Here is an 18,426-nt window from a genome sequence, read left to right on the forward strand (position 1 = left end):
TAAATGAACAAGACTAACTTTCTCTTGTGAATTGGGTGATTTTTATTCATTTCTGTTTATTGTCTACTAGTTTATTTTCCCAGTTAACTATTTTTAACCTTTTGTTTGTTTATTTCTATAAAACTCCTTTATAAATATTATTAGTGGTGAAACATGTATGAAAGTATATATATATTTTTTATATTTTATTTGACATGCTTTGACCTATCACTTGTAACTTTTAGTTTTCTTTCTAAATTAAGAATTATTCAATATTAACCAACCAGAACCTCCAGAGCCCCCAAAGACTAAAACACCAACCAAAGAGTACACATAGAAGGACCCATGGTTCCAGCTGCATATGTAGCAGAGGATGGCCTTATCTAGTATCAATAGGAGAGAAGGCCCTTGGTCCTGTGAAGGCTTGATGTCCCAGTGTAGGTGAATGCTACAGTGGTGAGAATGAATGAGTGGTGAATGAGTGAGTAAGTGAATGGATGGATGAATGAATGAATGAAAAATATATATAAAAAAGAAAAAAAGAACCAAATGAATTATCCATAGTCAGTCTCAAAAGATGGCAGCAACTTCCAGTAACACAGCAGTAGAGAGGAGTCTGGGAGACCAATAGAGGCTCCAAAGAACAATGGTGTGGTTGGGGGTGCTCTGAAGAGAGTATTCAGGGCCCACAGTAGCTCCAGAACAACTAAGGAAAATAAAAAGGCAAGTAATATGGGAAGATGCTTTTAAAAAGTGAACAAAAGTAAGCTGGAGGAGCAGGGCCATGCACTGAGAATCTATAATCTTCACAACACTTTCTCACCCAGTGGGCTGCAAGCACAAAGATAGAGTCCAATGAACCATGTGAGTTTTGGTGCTGGCTTCCAGAACCAACAACCAGGGATGTGCAGGGGCCTGCATCTCCTCCAAAAGTGGGCCAAAAGTGAATTGGTTCACATTAAACCGGCCTGCCACCCCCAACATGGAGCTATTGTGGCTGCAGCCTGTGCTGCTTGCCCTGCTAGGAGACAGAAAACACAGGGTCACTATCTGCAGCCTACTAGCACAAAGGTTAAACCTTCTGAGCCTCAGATGATATGCAGGGCAGGGAGGTGTGGTGTAGCTCCCCAGATGCCCAGTCTAACACCAATATCACCCTCACTCTGGGCAACAGCAGGATATCAGAGACCAGTTCATACAACGGTCCAGTATTTATGGTGCCTCAGAAACCGGAAACCAAAAACCTTGCACCAGACCAATGACTTGTTGAAAGGGCTATTTGCATTTAAAGCTGTCTGGGCCAAAAAAAAAATATACTATGTGAAGCGCTTCACTTTCAAATGTTGCTATGACAAACTGATGGAGAATTGAGAAAGACAAAGGAATGAAGCTGTGTTGAATTGAAGCCAGAGGTTCATGCATATATCCTTGGTCCTACAGCACCAAGGCACCATGTCTGAGTTTGTTTTCTACTACAACCAGGGTCATGTTGATGTGCATGTTCCATGTTACCACCAAAGACCATGTGAATGTCTATGATCTGCACTGCTTCCTGAGACCATATTGATATGAGTGGCCTGCCATCCGAGACCATGTTGATGTCCTTGATCTGTGCTGCTTCTGAGGGCTATGATGGTGTCTGTGTCCCCTGCAGAAAGTGAGGGCTATGTTGATGTCTGTGGTCTGTGCAGTACTTCCACAGGAGACCATAATGAGGTTCTTAGCCTCAGAGTAATGCTGGAGACCATGTGGATGTCCATGATCGATGCTCCCACTGATGGGAAAGATCAAGGAAACTACTTTTGCCATGGTATTAATGACTGTAGACTCACAGTTGAGAAGGGCACAGAAGGCCTATACCCTACCCATATGGGTCCCCAAAGCTAAGTCTAGACAGAAACCCTGAAAATAACTCTTAAAAATTGTGGAAAAATGCTTAAGTGTGGCTCTTTATAATTGATGGCTTTTGGCAGGGATGAGGGTGAGCAAGGACTCTCTTCTTTAAGGGGCTGACCAGTGGAGGTTTGGCCATGCTCCAGTGAGTATATGGGCAACACAAATTAGACTTTGTTGTTGTTATTGTTATTGTTGTTGTTGTTGTTCTCCTCCTATTCCTCTTCTTCCTCCTCCTTCTCCTCCTCCTCCTCCTCCTCCTTTTCCCCTTCCTTCTTTTTCTTCTTTTTCTGGGGAGAAGGTCACAAGGTAGAGGGGTAGATCTGAGAGGACTGGGAAGTGAGTATGATTTCACACACTATGTGAAATTCCCAAATATTCCAAATAATATTATGAAAAATAATCAAACCTTTATATAAATATTCATCTAAGTTATCTTCTAGTATATATTTGCATTTCTTCTCAATCTACATCTATATTTTACTAGGACTACCTCATCACAAAAAGAGACAGAGTATAAAACTACTTAGGAATATCTTGACTTTTCAAACAGAATAAAAACTTCATTACCAGATTCATCATGTGGCCTCTGATTCCTACTTCAGTGCTCTTTAACATAAAGTTTACAGCCACATTTTAGATCTCACACAAAGAGAATTCTCTTAAGCACCTGTTAAGAAGTGATTACTTTTCAATATTCTCTTAAATGCATCTTTCACCTCTTTGTTCCTCAAGCTATAAATGAGGGGATTCAACATGGGGATCACAACTGTATAAAATAAAGAGATCACTTTATTAATATCTAGGGAAGAACTTGCATTAGGTCGAACATATATGAAGAAAAGAGTGCCATAAAGAATTGAGACAGCTGCCAGGTGAGAAGAACATGTGGAGAAGGCTTTCTGTCTCCCATCAGCAGTCTTGATCTTCAAGATAGCCACCAGGATGCACACATAGGAAACTATGATTATCAAGCCACTGGGAACACCTATCACTCCAGCCAGGACAAAAAGTACTACCTTGTTAATCCATGTGTCAGCACATGCTAATGAAAGCAGCGGGGAAACATCACAGAAGAAATGGTTGATGGTATTTGAACCACAGAACGGTAAGCAAAAGGTCAATGTTGTATGAGTTGTGATGTTTATAGCAGCTAAAAGATAAGGTCCTATGACAAACTGAACACAGACCCTCTTGGACATAATGACACTGTACAGCAAGGGTTTACAGACAGCCGTATATCGATCATAAGCCATGGCAGCTAGGAGGAAACAATCAGTTGTCACAAAAAGACCAAAGAACCACATCTGTGCTGCACAACCCATAAAAGAAATGGCTTTCTTCTCTGCAAAAATGTCACTCAGCATCTTGGGAGCTACACAGGAAGAGGAGCACACATCTACAAAGGCCAGCTGGCTGAGAAAAAAGTACATAGGCGTGTGCAGCCTGGGGTCCATCCATATGAGATTGATCATACCCACATTACCTGCCAGGGTGACAAAATAAACAAGGAAAAATATGATAAAGAGAACAACCTTCTGATGGAGATAATCTGTAAGGCCCAGGAAAATAAACTCAAGCACTGTGGTCTGATTCTTTTCTTCCATTGGTCAGTTAAAAATCTGTCTAAAGAACAAGAATTACCAAAAATTACCAAATTTAGTCAAGTAATCTTTAAATTAATGGCAGAATGTCCACAATAGGTCTATTGCAGGCAACTTGTCAACATTGTTGAACTGTAAAGTTAATGTTCCCAGCACAAGATCTAGGCAGCTATGCAAAAATACTATGGAAACTTCAGTAACTTACCTGTAATTCTTTGGATTCTGTGCCTCCTCTCTCATCAAGTGTTATCTACCATGTGATGTAAAGTTCTCTCACATTTTATAATTATATTTGACATGATAAACTATTCAGAATAGTTAAAACTATTCTGTTTTAACTTACTATGTGAAATGTAGTATTTAATTATAATCACTACAAGCTACAGGCGATTTTTTAAAAATCTAATATCCTTACCTTAGATATTCTGTATGATTGGAAATATTGAACTGAGAAATAATATTCTTAAATTTTATGTCTGTGCAATTTTATTTATTGTGCAAATATCTTGCAAAACCTTGGAGTTACCTCATCCTTGATCTCTTTGGATTTTGTAACTGTTACCACCAAATTGGTTTTGCCTATATGAATAATATACATATAATTCTTTCAGATTATTAAATAATATTTAAATGTTAATTAAATTACTGTGTTTAGTAATAAAGTTAGAACTGATCATGGTCATAAAGTTCTGCCCTTAGAAATATAAAATGTAGTTCTTGGCAGATATGTTAAAAGCAGCATTACAAAATGGAGGGTATTGAATGAGGAGTGGAGTAGTAGAAATGTCTCCAACTGCTTAATTATAGCCAAAAAAGTGCTGTAATCAAATGACATCAATGTTTTGCCTTTGGCATCAACAAAGCTAACAAATGTTGGCAAAACTTGTAATGAAATTGTATATGGGAGAAGTGTCTACTGAAATAAAACAACTAAAAGATTGCATGGTTCCCAACATCTTATATAAATTCCTAGATACAGATTGTGTAATCAGTTTAATATATGTAAAATGTCAAATGTATATTTTGCAGTTATGACTGATAATAAAAGTTTTGTGCATATTCCATGTAAAATGTGGTGTTTTGAAACACATATATTGTGGGATAGTAATGCTAATTACTATGAGAGTGTGGGAATATATGCTAATTAACTTATTTTATATGTGTACATACATATACATATATTGTTTTGTCATATTTTGTTTATATTTGTAAATGATACAAAAAGGGATTTAAGAACAATTTAGCCCTTCTAGAATTGTTCAAGACTATATACATTCTTTCAAAAAATGAGGCAAATAAGTTCAAAAAAATGTGGCATGGACCAATGATTTAGTAAACGTGAAGAAAATGCAGGACCTACAGAGGTACTTGTGTTTTCAAAGTTCAAACTGAACCATCTATTCCTCCTCAACCTATGTTTCAAGCACGTTCTATAATCCAAAATTCAATGTACTCACATCCTTAAGGATATCCTTTTTGCATCTTCTTTGTTTATTTCAAGGCAATGATCATTTTCTAGAAGGTAGAAGAAATTTAAACAACTTTCATGGCAGTGAACCTTCTGAGATGCATGGCTTTCCTGAAGTTGATTCAAAAGCTGAAATTCCTATCCTGGCCAGCCTAGATACAAAGAGAGAAAATTTGATCTGAACAATGGCTCACTTACTTCATAAAATAAAAAAATCTTGATCCTGGGACCTTACAATTATTCAAAAGCAGGTCCCCAAAGAAATTAAACCTCAAGGGCTTACATCTGAAGGGACAAAATCAACTAGATATCAAACATTATGACCAAGTACAATTTGCTTAACTGTATCTTTTCTCAGAGAGACTATTCTTAATGAAATTGTGTATGAGTAGGGTATGAGTATGGGGGGAGGGATGTGCACATGAGCATGCATACACATTTCTTCAGACTCTCACTGGCAAAACAACCTTTTTCCTTTTTACTTTATTCTTGAATAGAATATTTTAATTATAAAGATATAGCATCATATTCAACCATGCATTTGCGCTTCTTTGATCACATTCACATTGTGACTAAATGCTAAATGCTATTAATATATTAAAAGATTAAAATAGTAAATTAAAGTCACCTGATTTTCAAATCAAAACATGACATCAAAATAGGAAAACTAGTAACTTTAGATTGGAAAAGTATATTTATATTGTACATGTGTATAATATGAGATAGGCTATAATGCCTCAATTAATTTGTATAATGGGAATTAATCTCTGAGTATCATTATCTTCATTTCATATCAAGATTTTATATGATTGCTTTAAGTTCCTATCTTCTAGCTGATTTTATTGAAAATAGTGTTTTCACACAGTATATTCTGATAGCAGTCCTCCCCCTTCTTTCCTCCTAGATGCTCCTCCATCCCAACCATCCAACATCAATATTTTTTCTCTTTCTTTAGAAAGCAAGCAGACAAATAAAAAATTAAATCATAATTAAACAAAACAAACAGAAAGAATTAGAACACATGAGCGCTAATACACAAACATACATACAAACACACATAAATACACATACACAACTTATAAATACAAAAAAGAAGAAACCATAATATACAAGCAAAGCAAAACAAGACAAACAAAAACAGTAAGAAGCTGAGCAGTAGTCAGTGGTGGCACATGCCTTTAATCTTACCACTCAGAAGACAGAAGAAGGTGGATGTCTAAATTCAAGGCCAGGCTCATCCACAGAGTGAGTTCCCGGACAGCCCAGAGGCTAGGCAGAGAAACCTTGTCTCAAAAAACAAAACAAAACAAACAAAAAAAAAATCAACAAACAAAAATGATTTAAAATGACCAAACAAATAATAATGAGATTTTTTTAAATGCTCCCTAAAACACCAGTGAGGGTTGTTTATGTTGTTGTTTTTTCTTTTGGTATTTGGCCATCTAATGCTTGTCTGGGGTCCTCCCTTAAATGTGGTTTATATATCCAATCATACAACATTGAAAAAAATCCTGTTTATACCACTATTTTACCAGCTTATCATGCAGACAGGCCACTGTTGTAGATTTCAGGGTTCATTGCTAGTTTGCAGTATACCTTTCTCCTCTGATTGCATGAAGAGTATTTTCCAGTACCATGAATATTAATCAGTAATGGTAAGGCTCTAGTTAAACACAAGTTCAACTCTTCCATGTGCAATGCATTATGTGGGTGTTGTCTTCAACAATACATATTAACTATAAGTATGTGGATTGTACCTTTTACCCATGGTGATAGTCTGAGTTGTTTAAATGTTCCCATTTGGCCCCATTGGCCTACACTTCCATTATAGTCTATTCCTGTCACTGAAACTTTCACTTAGAAAAAAAAAAAAGATATCTATCTTGGGCTTTGTTTCCTCTGTTTTGGTGACTCTTTTATATATAAATATATTTTAAGAAGTTACAACTATAGTAGGTTGCCCTATGACCCCCTCAAATGGCCATTAGTGAATTTTTCCATTACCCAGGTCTTCTCTCCCTCTCTCCATTTAATCCTCTCATTTAATTATGTATTTTATTATTTTATTTTACTTTCTTTGGCAGATTTTCCTCTGCTCCCTACTACCTTATTCTATACAAATATCTGTCGTTATGCAGATTGTTGTATGCTAATAGAAGGCTTAACAGCCAACATCCACATATAAAAAAAATATGTGACTTATCTTTTATTAATCTGTACTTTAATAGGTAAATAATATTTCATTGTGTAAATGTATCACATTTGAATTCCCCATTCTTCTATTGGCTGATATAAAGGTTGTTCCCAAATTCTCTCTACTATAGATGGAGCAGCAATGAACATGAATGAGCAAGTGTCTCAGTAGTAAATGATAGAGCTCTTTGGGTATATACCCAAGAGTGGTATAGCTGGATCTTGTGCTAGATTAATTCCCAGCTTCCTGGGGGGAACCAACATACTGATTTTCATAGTTTCTGTACAAGTCTGCCTTCCTACCAGAAATGGATAAATGTTTCCCTTACTCCACATTCCCACCTGCATGACCCATCACTTGTCTTGATGATCTTGGACATTGTAAGGGATAGAAGATGAAATCTATAGTAGTTTTAATTTACATTTTCCTGATGTCCAATGATTTTGAACTTATTTTTGAGTGTTTCATAGTCATCTGATTTCCTATATTAAGATATTTTCTTTTGATCTTTACTCCTCTTTAATTTTTTTCTTTTTAAAAATTTTATTTAATCTTATTTTATTTACACTCCAGATTTTATTCCCCTCCCAGTCACCCTCTGACTGTTACCCAACCCTTACTTCCTCCCTGCCCCCTGTCTCCACAAGATGTCCCCATCCTCCAACCGCCAACCCCATCAGACTTCTAAACTCCCTTGGGCCTCCAGTCTCTTGAGGGCTAAGTGCATCTTCTCTGACTAAACCCAGACCAAGATGTCCTTTGCTGTATATGTTTTGGGGGTCTCATATCAGTGGTGTATGCTGCCTGGTTGGTAGTCCAGTGTCTAAGAGATCTCAGGGGCCCAGGTTAATTGAGACTGCTAGTCCTCCTACATCAATTTTAATTTTTAATTTTGAGATCTAGTCTGTTTTATTTTAAATTATACACACACACACACACAAACACAAACACACACAGAGATAATATAATATAACATGATATAATGTAATATATATGATATTAGCTTTCTCTCTCTCTTTGATGTGGAATTGATTTTAAAAAGTATTCTCGGAGCCCTTCTCCACCTTGGGCACAAACTCTGTGGACAGTCCCATGGTTCCCTGAGGACTTTCCATGGAGCTGGTGCCCTAGCACACCCAGGATCTTGGGATCACTGGTGAGTGGAACACACAACATCTGTTCCAAAAGAGCTGGGTGTGGCCTGTGCAAGCAGGAACAGGGACACAGGACATCTGCCCAACCAGCATCTGGAGTTCAATCTGGTCACTGCGAGCCCTGTGCCACTCTGTGGATTGCTCCACTGTCCCCAGAGGACTTTCCATGCTGCAGGCACCCTAGCACACCAGGATATACAGATCACTGAGGAGAATAGGCCTCCAGAGAGGGCTATGACCCCCGGTCTCAGGTGAGAGCACCATCTTGTATCCTGGGTCTCTCAGAGACCAGTCCACGCAGGAGAACACATGGGCCACAGAAGCAAAATAGCTTCTTGGACATGGTCCTTTGGGCCTTCAGCCTCAGCCAGGAGGCAGAGCAGAGACACAGACCTCTGGATACCTTCCCTATAACAGGAAAGCTTGCCTGGAGAGAGAGAGAGAGAGAGAGAGAGAGAGAGAGAGAGAGAGAGAGAGAGAGCTCTGACCACTGGGACACAGGAGAGAGTTGGACTGCCAGGAGTGCTGACAGAAGCTAACAGAATCACAGGAGGAACAAGCTCCAGCCAGAGACAGATAGAACATCTAACACCAGAGATTTCCAGATGGCAAAAGCAAATGTAAGAATCTTACTAACAGAAACCAAGACCACTCGGCATCATCAGAGCCTAGTACTCCCACCACAGCAAGGCCTGGATACCCGAACACACCTGAAAAGGAAGATTTGGATTTAAAACCATATCTCATGATGATGGTAGAGGACTTTAAAAAGGGCATTAATAACTCACTTAAAAAAAAATACAGGAGAACACTGCTAAACAGGTAGAAGTCCTTAAAGAGGAAACACAAAAATCCCTTAAAGAATTACAGGAAAACTCAACCAGACAGGTGCTGGAATTGAACAAAACCATGCAAAACCTAAAAAGGGAAGTAGAAAAAATAAAGAAAACCCAAAGGGAGACAACTCTGGAGATAGAAATTCTTGGAAAGAAATCAGGAACCATAGATGCAAGAATCAGCAACAGAATATAAGAGATGAAAGAGAGGATCTCAGGTGCAGAAGATTTCATACAAAACATGGACAAAACAAACAAAGAAAATGCAAATGCAAAATAATCCTAAATCAAACTATCCAGGAAATCCAGGATACAATGAGAAGACCAAACCTCAGGATAATAGGTATGGATGAGAATGAAGATTTTCAACTTAAAGGACCACTAAATATCTTCAACAAAATTATAGAAGAAAACTTCCCTAACCTAAAGAAAGAGATGCCCATGAACATAAAAGGAGCCTACAGAACTTCAAATAGACTGGACCAGTAAAGAAATTCCCCCAAACACATAATAATCAGAACAACAAATGCATTAAATAAAGATAGAATTTGAAAAGCAGTGAGAGAAAAAGGTAATGTAACATATAAAGGCAGACCTATGAGAATTACACCTGACTTCTCACCAGATATTATGGAAGCCAGAAAATCCTGGACAGATCTTATACAGACCCTAAGACAGCACAAATGCCAGTCCAGGTTACTATACTCAGCAAAACTCTCAATTACCATAGATGGAGAAAACAAAGTATTCCATGGCAAAATCAAATTCACACAATATCTTTCCATGAATCCAGCCCTTCTATGGATAATAAAGGGAAAACCCCCAACACAAGGAGGAAAATTATGCCATAGAAAAGGCAAGAAAGTAATCCTTCAACAAACCTAAAAGAAGATAGCCTCAAGAACAGAATCCGAGTTCTAACAACAAAAATAACACGCAGCAACAATAACTTTTCCTTAATATCTCTTAATATCAATGGGCTCAATTCCCAAATAAAAAGACATAGACTAACAGACTGGCTACACAAGGAGGACCCAACATTTTGCTGCATACAGGAAACCCACCTCAGGGACAAAGACACTACCTCAGAGTAAAAGGCTGGAAAACAATTTTTCAGGCAAATGGTCCCAAGAAGCAAGCTGGAATAGCCATTCTAATATTTAATAAAATTGACTTCCAATCCAAAGTTATCAAAAAAGACAAGGAGGATCACTTCATGCTCATCAAAGTTAAAAATCTTCCAAGATAAACTCTCAATTCTGAATATCTATGCTCTAACTGCAAGGGCATCTACATTCATTAAAGAAACTTTAGAAAACTCAAAGCAGACATTGCACCTCAAACAATAATAGTGAGAGACTTCAACACCCCACTCTCATCAATGGACAGATCCTGGAAAAAAAATTAAACCGAGACACATGGAAACTACCAGAAGTTATGAAACAAATGGATTTAACAAATATCTATAGAACATTTTATCCTAAAACAAAAGGATATACCTTCTTCTCAGTACCTCATGGTACCTTCTCCAAAATTAACCATATAATTGGTCACAAAACAGGCCTCAAGAGATACAAAAATATTGAAATTATCCTATGCATCCTATCAGACCACCACAGACTAAGGCTGATCTTCAATAACAACATAAATAATAGAAAGTCAACATTTACGTGGAACATGAACAACCCTCTATTCAACCATAACTTGGTCATGGAAGAAATAAAGAAAGAAATTAAAGACTTTTTAGAATTTAATGAAAATGAAAACAGAACAAACCCAAACTTTGGGACACAATGAAAGCAGTCCTAAGAGGAAAACTCATAGCTCTGAATGCAACGAAAAAGACACTAGAGAAAGCACACACTAGCAGCTTGACAGCACACCTAAAAGCTCTAGAACAAAGGGAAGCAAATTCACCCAAGAGAAGTAGACAGCAGGAAATAATCAAACTAATGGAATCAAACCAAGTGGAATCGAAAAGAACTATGCAAAAAAATCAACCAAACCAGGAGATGGTTTTTGAGAATATCAACCAGATAGATAAACCCTTATCCAGACTAACAAGATGTAACAGGGACAGTATCCTAATTAAACAAAATCAGAAATGAAAAGGGAGACATAACAACAAAACCTGAGGAAATCCAAAACATCATCAGATCCTATTACAAAATGCTATACTCAATGAAATTGGAAAACATGGATGAAATGGACAAATTTCAAGACAGATACCAGGTACCAATGTAAAATCAGAATCAGATTAACAATCTAAACAGCCCCATATCCCTTAGAGAAATAGAAGCAGTCATTAATAGTCTTCCAACCAAAAAAAGCCCAGGACAAGATGGGTTTAGTGCAGAGTTCTAGCAGACCTTCAAAGAAGAGCTAATTCCAATTCTCCTCAAACTATTCCACAAAATACAAAGAGAAAGTACTCTAAGCAATTCATTCTATGAAGCAGCAATTACTCTGATATCTAAACCATACAAAGACCCAAGAAAGAAAGAGAACTTCACACCAATTTCCCTTATGAATATTGATGCAAAATTACTCAATAAAATTCCCACAAACCAAATCCAGGAACACATCAAAAAGGTCATGCATCATGATCAAGTAGGCTTCATCCCATAGATGCAGGGATGGTTTAATATATGGAAATCCATCAAGGTAATCCACTATTTAAACAAACTCAATGACAAAAGCCACATGAACATCTCATTACATGCCAAGAAAGCATTTCACAAAATCCAACACCCATTCATGATAAAAGTCTTGGAAAGATCAGGACATCAAGGCCCATACCTAAACATAATAAAAGCAATATACAGCAAAAGAGTAGCCAACATCAAACTAAATAGAGAGAAACTTGAAGCAATCCTACTAAAATCAGGGTCTAGACAAGGCTGCCCACTTTCTCCCTACCTATTCAATATAGTTACTTGAAGTCCTAGCCAGAGCAATTAGACATCAAAAGGTGATCAAGGGGATACAAATTGGAAAGGAAGAAGTCAAAATATCACTATTTGCAGATGATAGGATAGTCTATATAAGTGACCCTAAAAATTCCACCAGAGAACTCCTAAACCTGATAAACAGCTTCAGTGCAGTAGCTGGATATAAAATTAACTCAAACAAATCAGTGGCCTTTTTCTACACAAAATATAAACAGGTTGAGAAAGAAGTTAGAGAAACAACACCCTTCACAATAGGCACAAATAATATAAAATTGTGATTAAAAACTGCATGTTACTGGTATAGGGACGGACAGAACTGAAGACCTAGAAGTGAACCCACACACTTATGGTCACTTGATCTTTGACAAAGGAGTTAAAACCATCCAGGGGAAAAAGACACCATTTTCAACAAAAGATGCTGGCTCAACTGGCAGTTAGCATGTAGAAGAATACGAATTGATCCATTCTTATCGCCTTGTACAAAGCTCAAGTCTAAGTGGATCAAAGAACTCCTCATAAAACCAGAGAAACTGAAACTTATAGACTAGAAAGTGGGGAAAAGCCTCGAAGATATAAGCACAGGGGAAAAATTCCTGAACAGAACAGCCATGGCTTGTGCTGTATGATCAAGAATCAACAAATGGGACCTCATAAAATTGCAAAGCTTCTGTAAAGGCAAAAGACACTATCAATAAGAAAAAAAGGTGACCAACAGATTGGGAAAGGATCTTTACCAATTCTGAATCTAGTAGGGAACTATTGTCCAATATATACAAAGAACTCAAGAAGCTGGACTCCAGAAAATCAAATAACCCCATTAAAAATATATACAAAGAGCTCAAGAAGCTGAACTCCAGAAATTCAAATAACCCCATTAAAAATGGGGTACAGAGCTAACAAAGAATTCAAAAGACAAAGCCACCAAATGCAGATACTATCATGTATGCCAGCAATATTTCACTGAAAGGACCCTGATATAGCTGTCTCCTGTGAGTCTATGCCAGTGCCAGGCAAATACAGAAGTAGATGCTCACAATCATCTATAGGATGGAACACAGGGCCCTCAATGAAGTAGCAAGAGAAAATACCCAAAGAGCTGAAGGGGTCTGCAACGCTATAGGTGGAACAACAATATGAACTAATCAGTACCCCTAGAACTATTGTCTCTAGCTGCATATGTAGCAGAAGATGGCCTAGTAGGCAATCATTGGGAGGAGGTGCCCTTAGTATTGCAAACTTTATATGCTCCAGTACAGGGGAACTCCAGGGCCAAGAAGTAGGAATGAGTGAGTAGGGGAGCAGGGCAGGGGAGGGTATAGGGGACTTTTGGGATATCATTTGAAATGTAAATGAGGAAAATATCTAATAAAAAATTTTTAAATGGGGTCTAGAGCTAAATAAATAATTCTCAACTGAAGCGGAGCATGGTGGTGCATGCCTTTAATCCCAGCACTTGGGAGGCAGAGGCAGGCAGATTTCTGAGTTCGAGGCCAGCCTGATCTACAAAGTGAGTTCCAGGACAGCCAGGGCTACACAGAGAAACCCTGTCATCTCAAAAAACCAAAAACCAAAAACCAAAAAAAAAAAAAAAATCTCAATTGAGGAATTCCGAATGGCTGAGAAGCACCTGAAAAAATGTTCAACATCCTTAATCATCAGGGAAATGCAAATCAAAACAACCCTGAGATTCCCCCTCAAACCAGTCAGAAGGGCTAAGATCAAAACTTCAGGTGACAGCAGATGCTGGCAAGGATGTGGAGAAAAAGGAACATTCCTCCATTGCTGGTGGCATTGTAAGCTTGTACAACCACTCTGGAAATCAGTCTGGCGGTTCCTCAGAAAATTGGACATAGTACTACTGGAAGATCCAGCAATACCCCATGTGGGCATATATCCAGAAGATGTTCCAACTGGTTATAAGAACACATGCTCCACTATGTTCATAGCAGCCTTAATTATAATAGCCAGAAGATGGAAAGAACCCAGATGTCCCTCAACAGAGGAATGGATACAGAAAATGTGGTACATTTACACAATGGATTACTACTCAGCTATTAAAAAACAATAACTTTATGAAATTCTTGGGCAAATGAATGGGTCTAAAGGATATCATCCTGACTGAGGTAACCCAATCACAAATGAAGTCACTTGATATTCACTCACTGATAAGTGGATATTAGCCCAGAAACTTAGAATACCCATGATACAATTTGCAAAACACAAGAAAATCAAGAAGAAGGAAGACTAACTCGTGGATACTTCATTCCTCCCTAGAATAGGGAACAAAATACCCATGGAAGGAGTTACAGAGACAAAGTTTGGAGCTAAGACAAAAGGATGGACCATTCAGAGACTGCCCCACCTGGGGGTCCATCCCATAATCAGCCACCAAACTCAGACATTATTGCATATGCCAGCAAGATTTTACTGAAAGGACCCTGATATAGCTGTCTCTTGTGAGGCTATGTCAGTGCCTGGCAAATACAGAAGTGGATGCTCACAGACATCTATAGGATGGAACACAGGGCCCCCAATGGAGGAGCTAGAGAAAGTACCCAAGAGCTGAAGGGGTCTGCAACTCACATGATATGCACTCACTGATAAGTGGATATTAGCCCAGAAATTATAATACCCAAGATACAATTTGCAAAACACATGAAACTCAAGAAGGAATACCAAAGTGTGGATACTTTGTCCCTCCTTAGAATGGGGAACAAAATACCCATGTAAGGAGTTACAGAGACAAAGTTTGGAGATGCGACAGAAGGAAGGATCATGTAGAGACTGCCCCATTTGGGGATCCATACCATAATCAACCACTGAACGCAGACACAATTGCTTATGTCAGCAAGATTTTGCTGACAGGACCCTGATATAGCTGACTCTAGTGAGGCTATGCCAGTGCCTGACAAATACAGAAGTAGAGGCTCAGAGTTATCTATTGGATGGAACACATGGCCCCCAATGGAGGAGCTAGAGAAAATACCTGAGGAGTTGAAGGGGTCTGTAACGCTATAGGAGGAACAGCAATATTAGCTAACCAGTACCCCCTAAGCTCGTGTCTCTAGCTGCATATGTAGCAGAAGATGGCCTAGTCGGCCATCATTGGGAAGAGAGGCCCTTGGTCTTGCAAAGATTATATGCCCCAATACAGCGCAATACCAGGGCCAGGAAGCGGGAGTGGGTGGGTTGGAGAGCCTGGTTGGGGGGGTGGGGTATTAGGGACTTTTAGGATAGCATTTCTACTGTAAATGAAAAAAATATCTAATAAAAATTGTTAAAAAAAAAAAAAGAATAAGGCTATTATGGTCAAGTGGAGCACATGTCTTGTGATATTGTGGAACATCTTTGGGTATATGCCAAGAAGCAGTATAACTAGCTGGATCTTCATGTAGAACAATTTTCTGTTTTCTAAGGAGCTACGAGATTTATTTCTAGAGTGGTTGTACCAGTTTGCAATCCCACCAGCAATGGAGGAGTGTTCTCCTTTTTTCACATTCTCACCAAAATGTGCTGTTCCTTGAGTTTTTATCTTCGCCATTCTGATTGGTGAAAGGTGAAATCTCAGGGTTGTTGGATTTGACTTTCCCTGATGACTAGGATGTTGAAGACTTCTTTAACTGCTTCTCAGCCGGTTGAGATTCCTCTATAGAAAATTTTCTGTTTAGCTCTGTACCTCATTTTTAAAATTGTGTAATTTTGGGGTTTTTTTGGCGTCTAATTTTCTTATTTCTTTGTATATTTTGGATATTAGCCTTATAAGATGTAGGGCTATCCATTGGACTTGCAAACTTTATATGCCCCAGTACAGGGGAATGCCAGGGCCAAAAAGTGGGATTAGGTGGGTAGGGGAGTGGGGGGGAAGGTATGGGGGACTTTTGGGATAGCATTGTAAATGTAATTGAGGAAAATACGTAATAAAAAATATTTAAAAAAAAAAGATGTAGGGTTAGTTAAGAATATTTCCCAATCTAGGGTACCATTTTGTCATATTGGCAGTGTCCTCTGCTTACAGATGCTTTAAAGTTTGAGGTCCTGTTTATCGATTATTGATATCAGAACCTGAGCCATTGGTGTTCTGTTCAGGAAATATTTCCCTGTGCCAATGTGTTTGAAGCACTTCACAACTTTCTCTTCTATTAGATTCAGTATACCTGGTATACCTGGTTGTCTGTTGAGGTTCTTTTTTTTTTCCTATGATTTAAGTTTTATTACATTATGATGATAAAAGATTTATGATTTCAATTGAACTGAATTTGCTAACACTTAAAAACATATTTTGAGTAAATAGACTTACATCACAGTCTTCTTTCCATTTTTTACCATAACTCCTCCCAGACAAACCCCCCTTCAAAACCTGCAATACCTTTCATTAATATCATATTATTTAAAATTTATAAAATATTGTAACAGAAAAAATGAGTATTATAAAAGTTGTTTGATATAACAATCAATTATACACTCTTATGTAGATGTTTCTATACAGCAATTCTGGAAATACATATGTTTTTCTCAATATAAATTTTTAATAATTCCAAATATATTAACTGTATGATATTTTTAAATAATATATCACTATTGGTTTTTTTAATGAACATAAATAAAGTCTTTTTGATTGTTTGTTTGTTTGTTTGTCTTGTTTTAATTTAGAACTTAAAATCTTGGCTCTTACTATGGTACAAACACAAAATATGAACAGTTTTTGGACATTGGAGTTCATTGTAATAAGGCTGTACTTGAATGTCCCTCACATCACTAAAGGATTTTACCTCCATAGTAGATAAGCTAAGAGTTGACAGTTCTGCTGTGACAAGGAATCAATTGTAGGCACAATTTTTGGATACAGACTTCTTGCTATGGTCAAAGATATTTGACTTGAGTGGTTGTCTTCATTCTCAGCTCTCAGGGAACATATTACATTCATTTAAGAAGTGGTATGTGTATTAAGATGGTCTATCCATGAAGTCATTCATCAAGTGTTTCATTCAACAATGGTTCTGCTTGGAGTGTGGCATGGACGTTAGGTGAAGGTAAGATGCTGGTTCATTGGCTGTGATTATTTTGAAAAGCATTCAACAAAGAATAAGAGTAACGTATAAAGTCCTCTTCTTCTAAATTGATACAATAAATATAAATATCACGCAAAGCCTATGGTCACTTGATCTTTGACAAAGGAGGATTTTCACATATTGGACCTTTCCTGCTTAGATAATGCGTATTTGATTATGGTAAATAATGTGTTCTTGGGTTTGGTTTGTAAGAATTACACAATAGTACTTTTTGCATTGATATTCATAAAAGAAACTGGTCTGAAGTTCTCTTTCTTTGTTGGTTGTTTGTGTGGTTTTGATATCAGAGTAACTGTGGCTTTATAGAATGAACTAGGTAGTGTTCATTCTCTTTGTATTTTGTGGAATAGTTTGAGTAGTGTTGGTAGTAGATCTTCTTTGAAGGTCTGGTAGAATTCAGCACTAAAAACATCTGGCCCTGGGCTGTTTTGGGTTGGGAGGTTTTTAATGACTGCTTCTATTTCCTTAGGGAGATGGAATGATTTAGATAGTTTACCTGATTTTGATTTAACTTTGGTACATGGTTTTTGTCTAGAAAATCATACATTTTGTCAAGATTTTCCTTTTTTCTTTTTTTTTTTTTTTTTTTTTGAGTATACCCATTTGGGGAAAGATCTGATCTTTTAAAATATCCTGTTCCTGTTGTTATGACTCTCTTTTCATTTCTGATTTTGTTAACTTGGATACTGTCTCTGTGCCTTTTAGTTAGTTTGGCTAAAGATTTATCTATCTTCATGATTTTCTTAAAGAACTAACTCTTCCTTTTCTTGACTCTGTATTGTTCTTTTGTTTCTAATTAGCTGATTTCATCCCTGAGTTTGACTATTTTCTGCCATCTACTCCTCTTGATTGTCTTAGCTTCCTTTTGTTCTAGAGCTTTCAGGTGTGCATTAAGTTGTAAGTGTAGGATCTCTCCCATTTTTTTTTATGAAGACACTTAGTACTGTGATTTTTCCTTTTAGCACTGCTTTGATTGTGTCTGATAAGTTTGGGTATGTTGTGCCTTCATTTTAATTGAATTCTAGGAAATATTTAATTTCTTTCTTTATTTCTTCCATGACCAAGTTATCATTGAGTAGAGAGTTGTTCAGTTTCTATGAGTATGTGGGCTTTTTCTTGGTTTTGGTACTGACATTTAGCCTTAGTTTCTGGTGATCTGTTAGAGTGCAATGGAATATTTCTATCCTCTTGTATCTATTGGGGTTTGTTTTGGATCTGATTATATAGCTGAATTTTGGAGAACATTTGTTGAGGTGCTGAAATAAAGTGTACACTTTT

General features: G+C 37.4%; 1 protein-coding gene across 1 annotated transcript; it reads right to left on the reverse strand.

The window, feature by feature from the left end:
* Positions 1-2,534: 2,534 nt before the first annotated feature.
* On the reverse strand, positions 2,535-3,479 carry LOC110290254 (olfactory receptor 5G29-like). Its single transcript, XM_021156758.1, has one exon. The coding sequence runs from the start codon at positions 3,477-3,479 to the stop codon at positions 2,535-2,537; it is 945 nt and encodes a 314-aa protein (XP_021012417.1).
* Between the last annotated feature and the right edge of the window lie 14,947 nt (positions 3,480-18,426).

This window comes from Mus caroli, unplaced genomic scaffold (assembly GCF_978045245.1).
Source record: "Mus caroli unplaced genomic scaffold, Mus_caroli_1 scaffold_2, whole genome shotgun sequence".
Taxonomy (NCBI): Eukaryota; Metazoa; Chordata; class Mammalia; order Rodentia; family Muridae; genus Mus; species Mus caroli.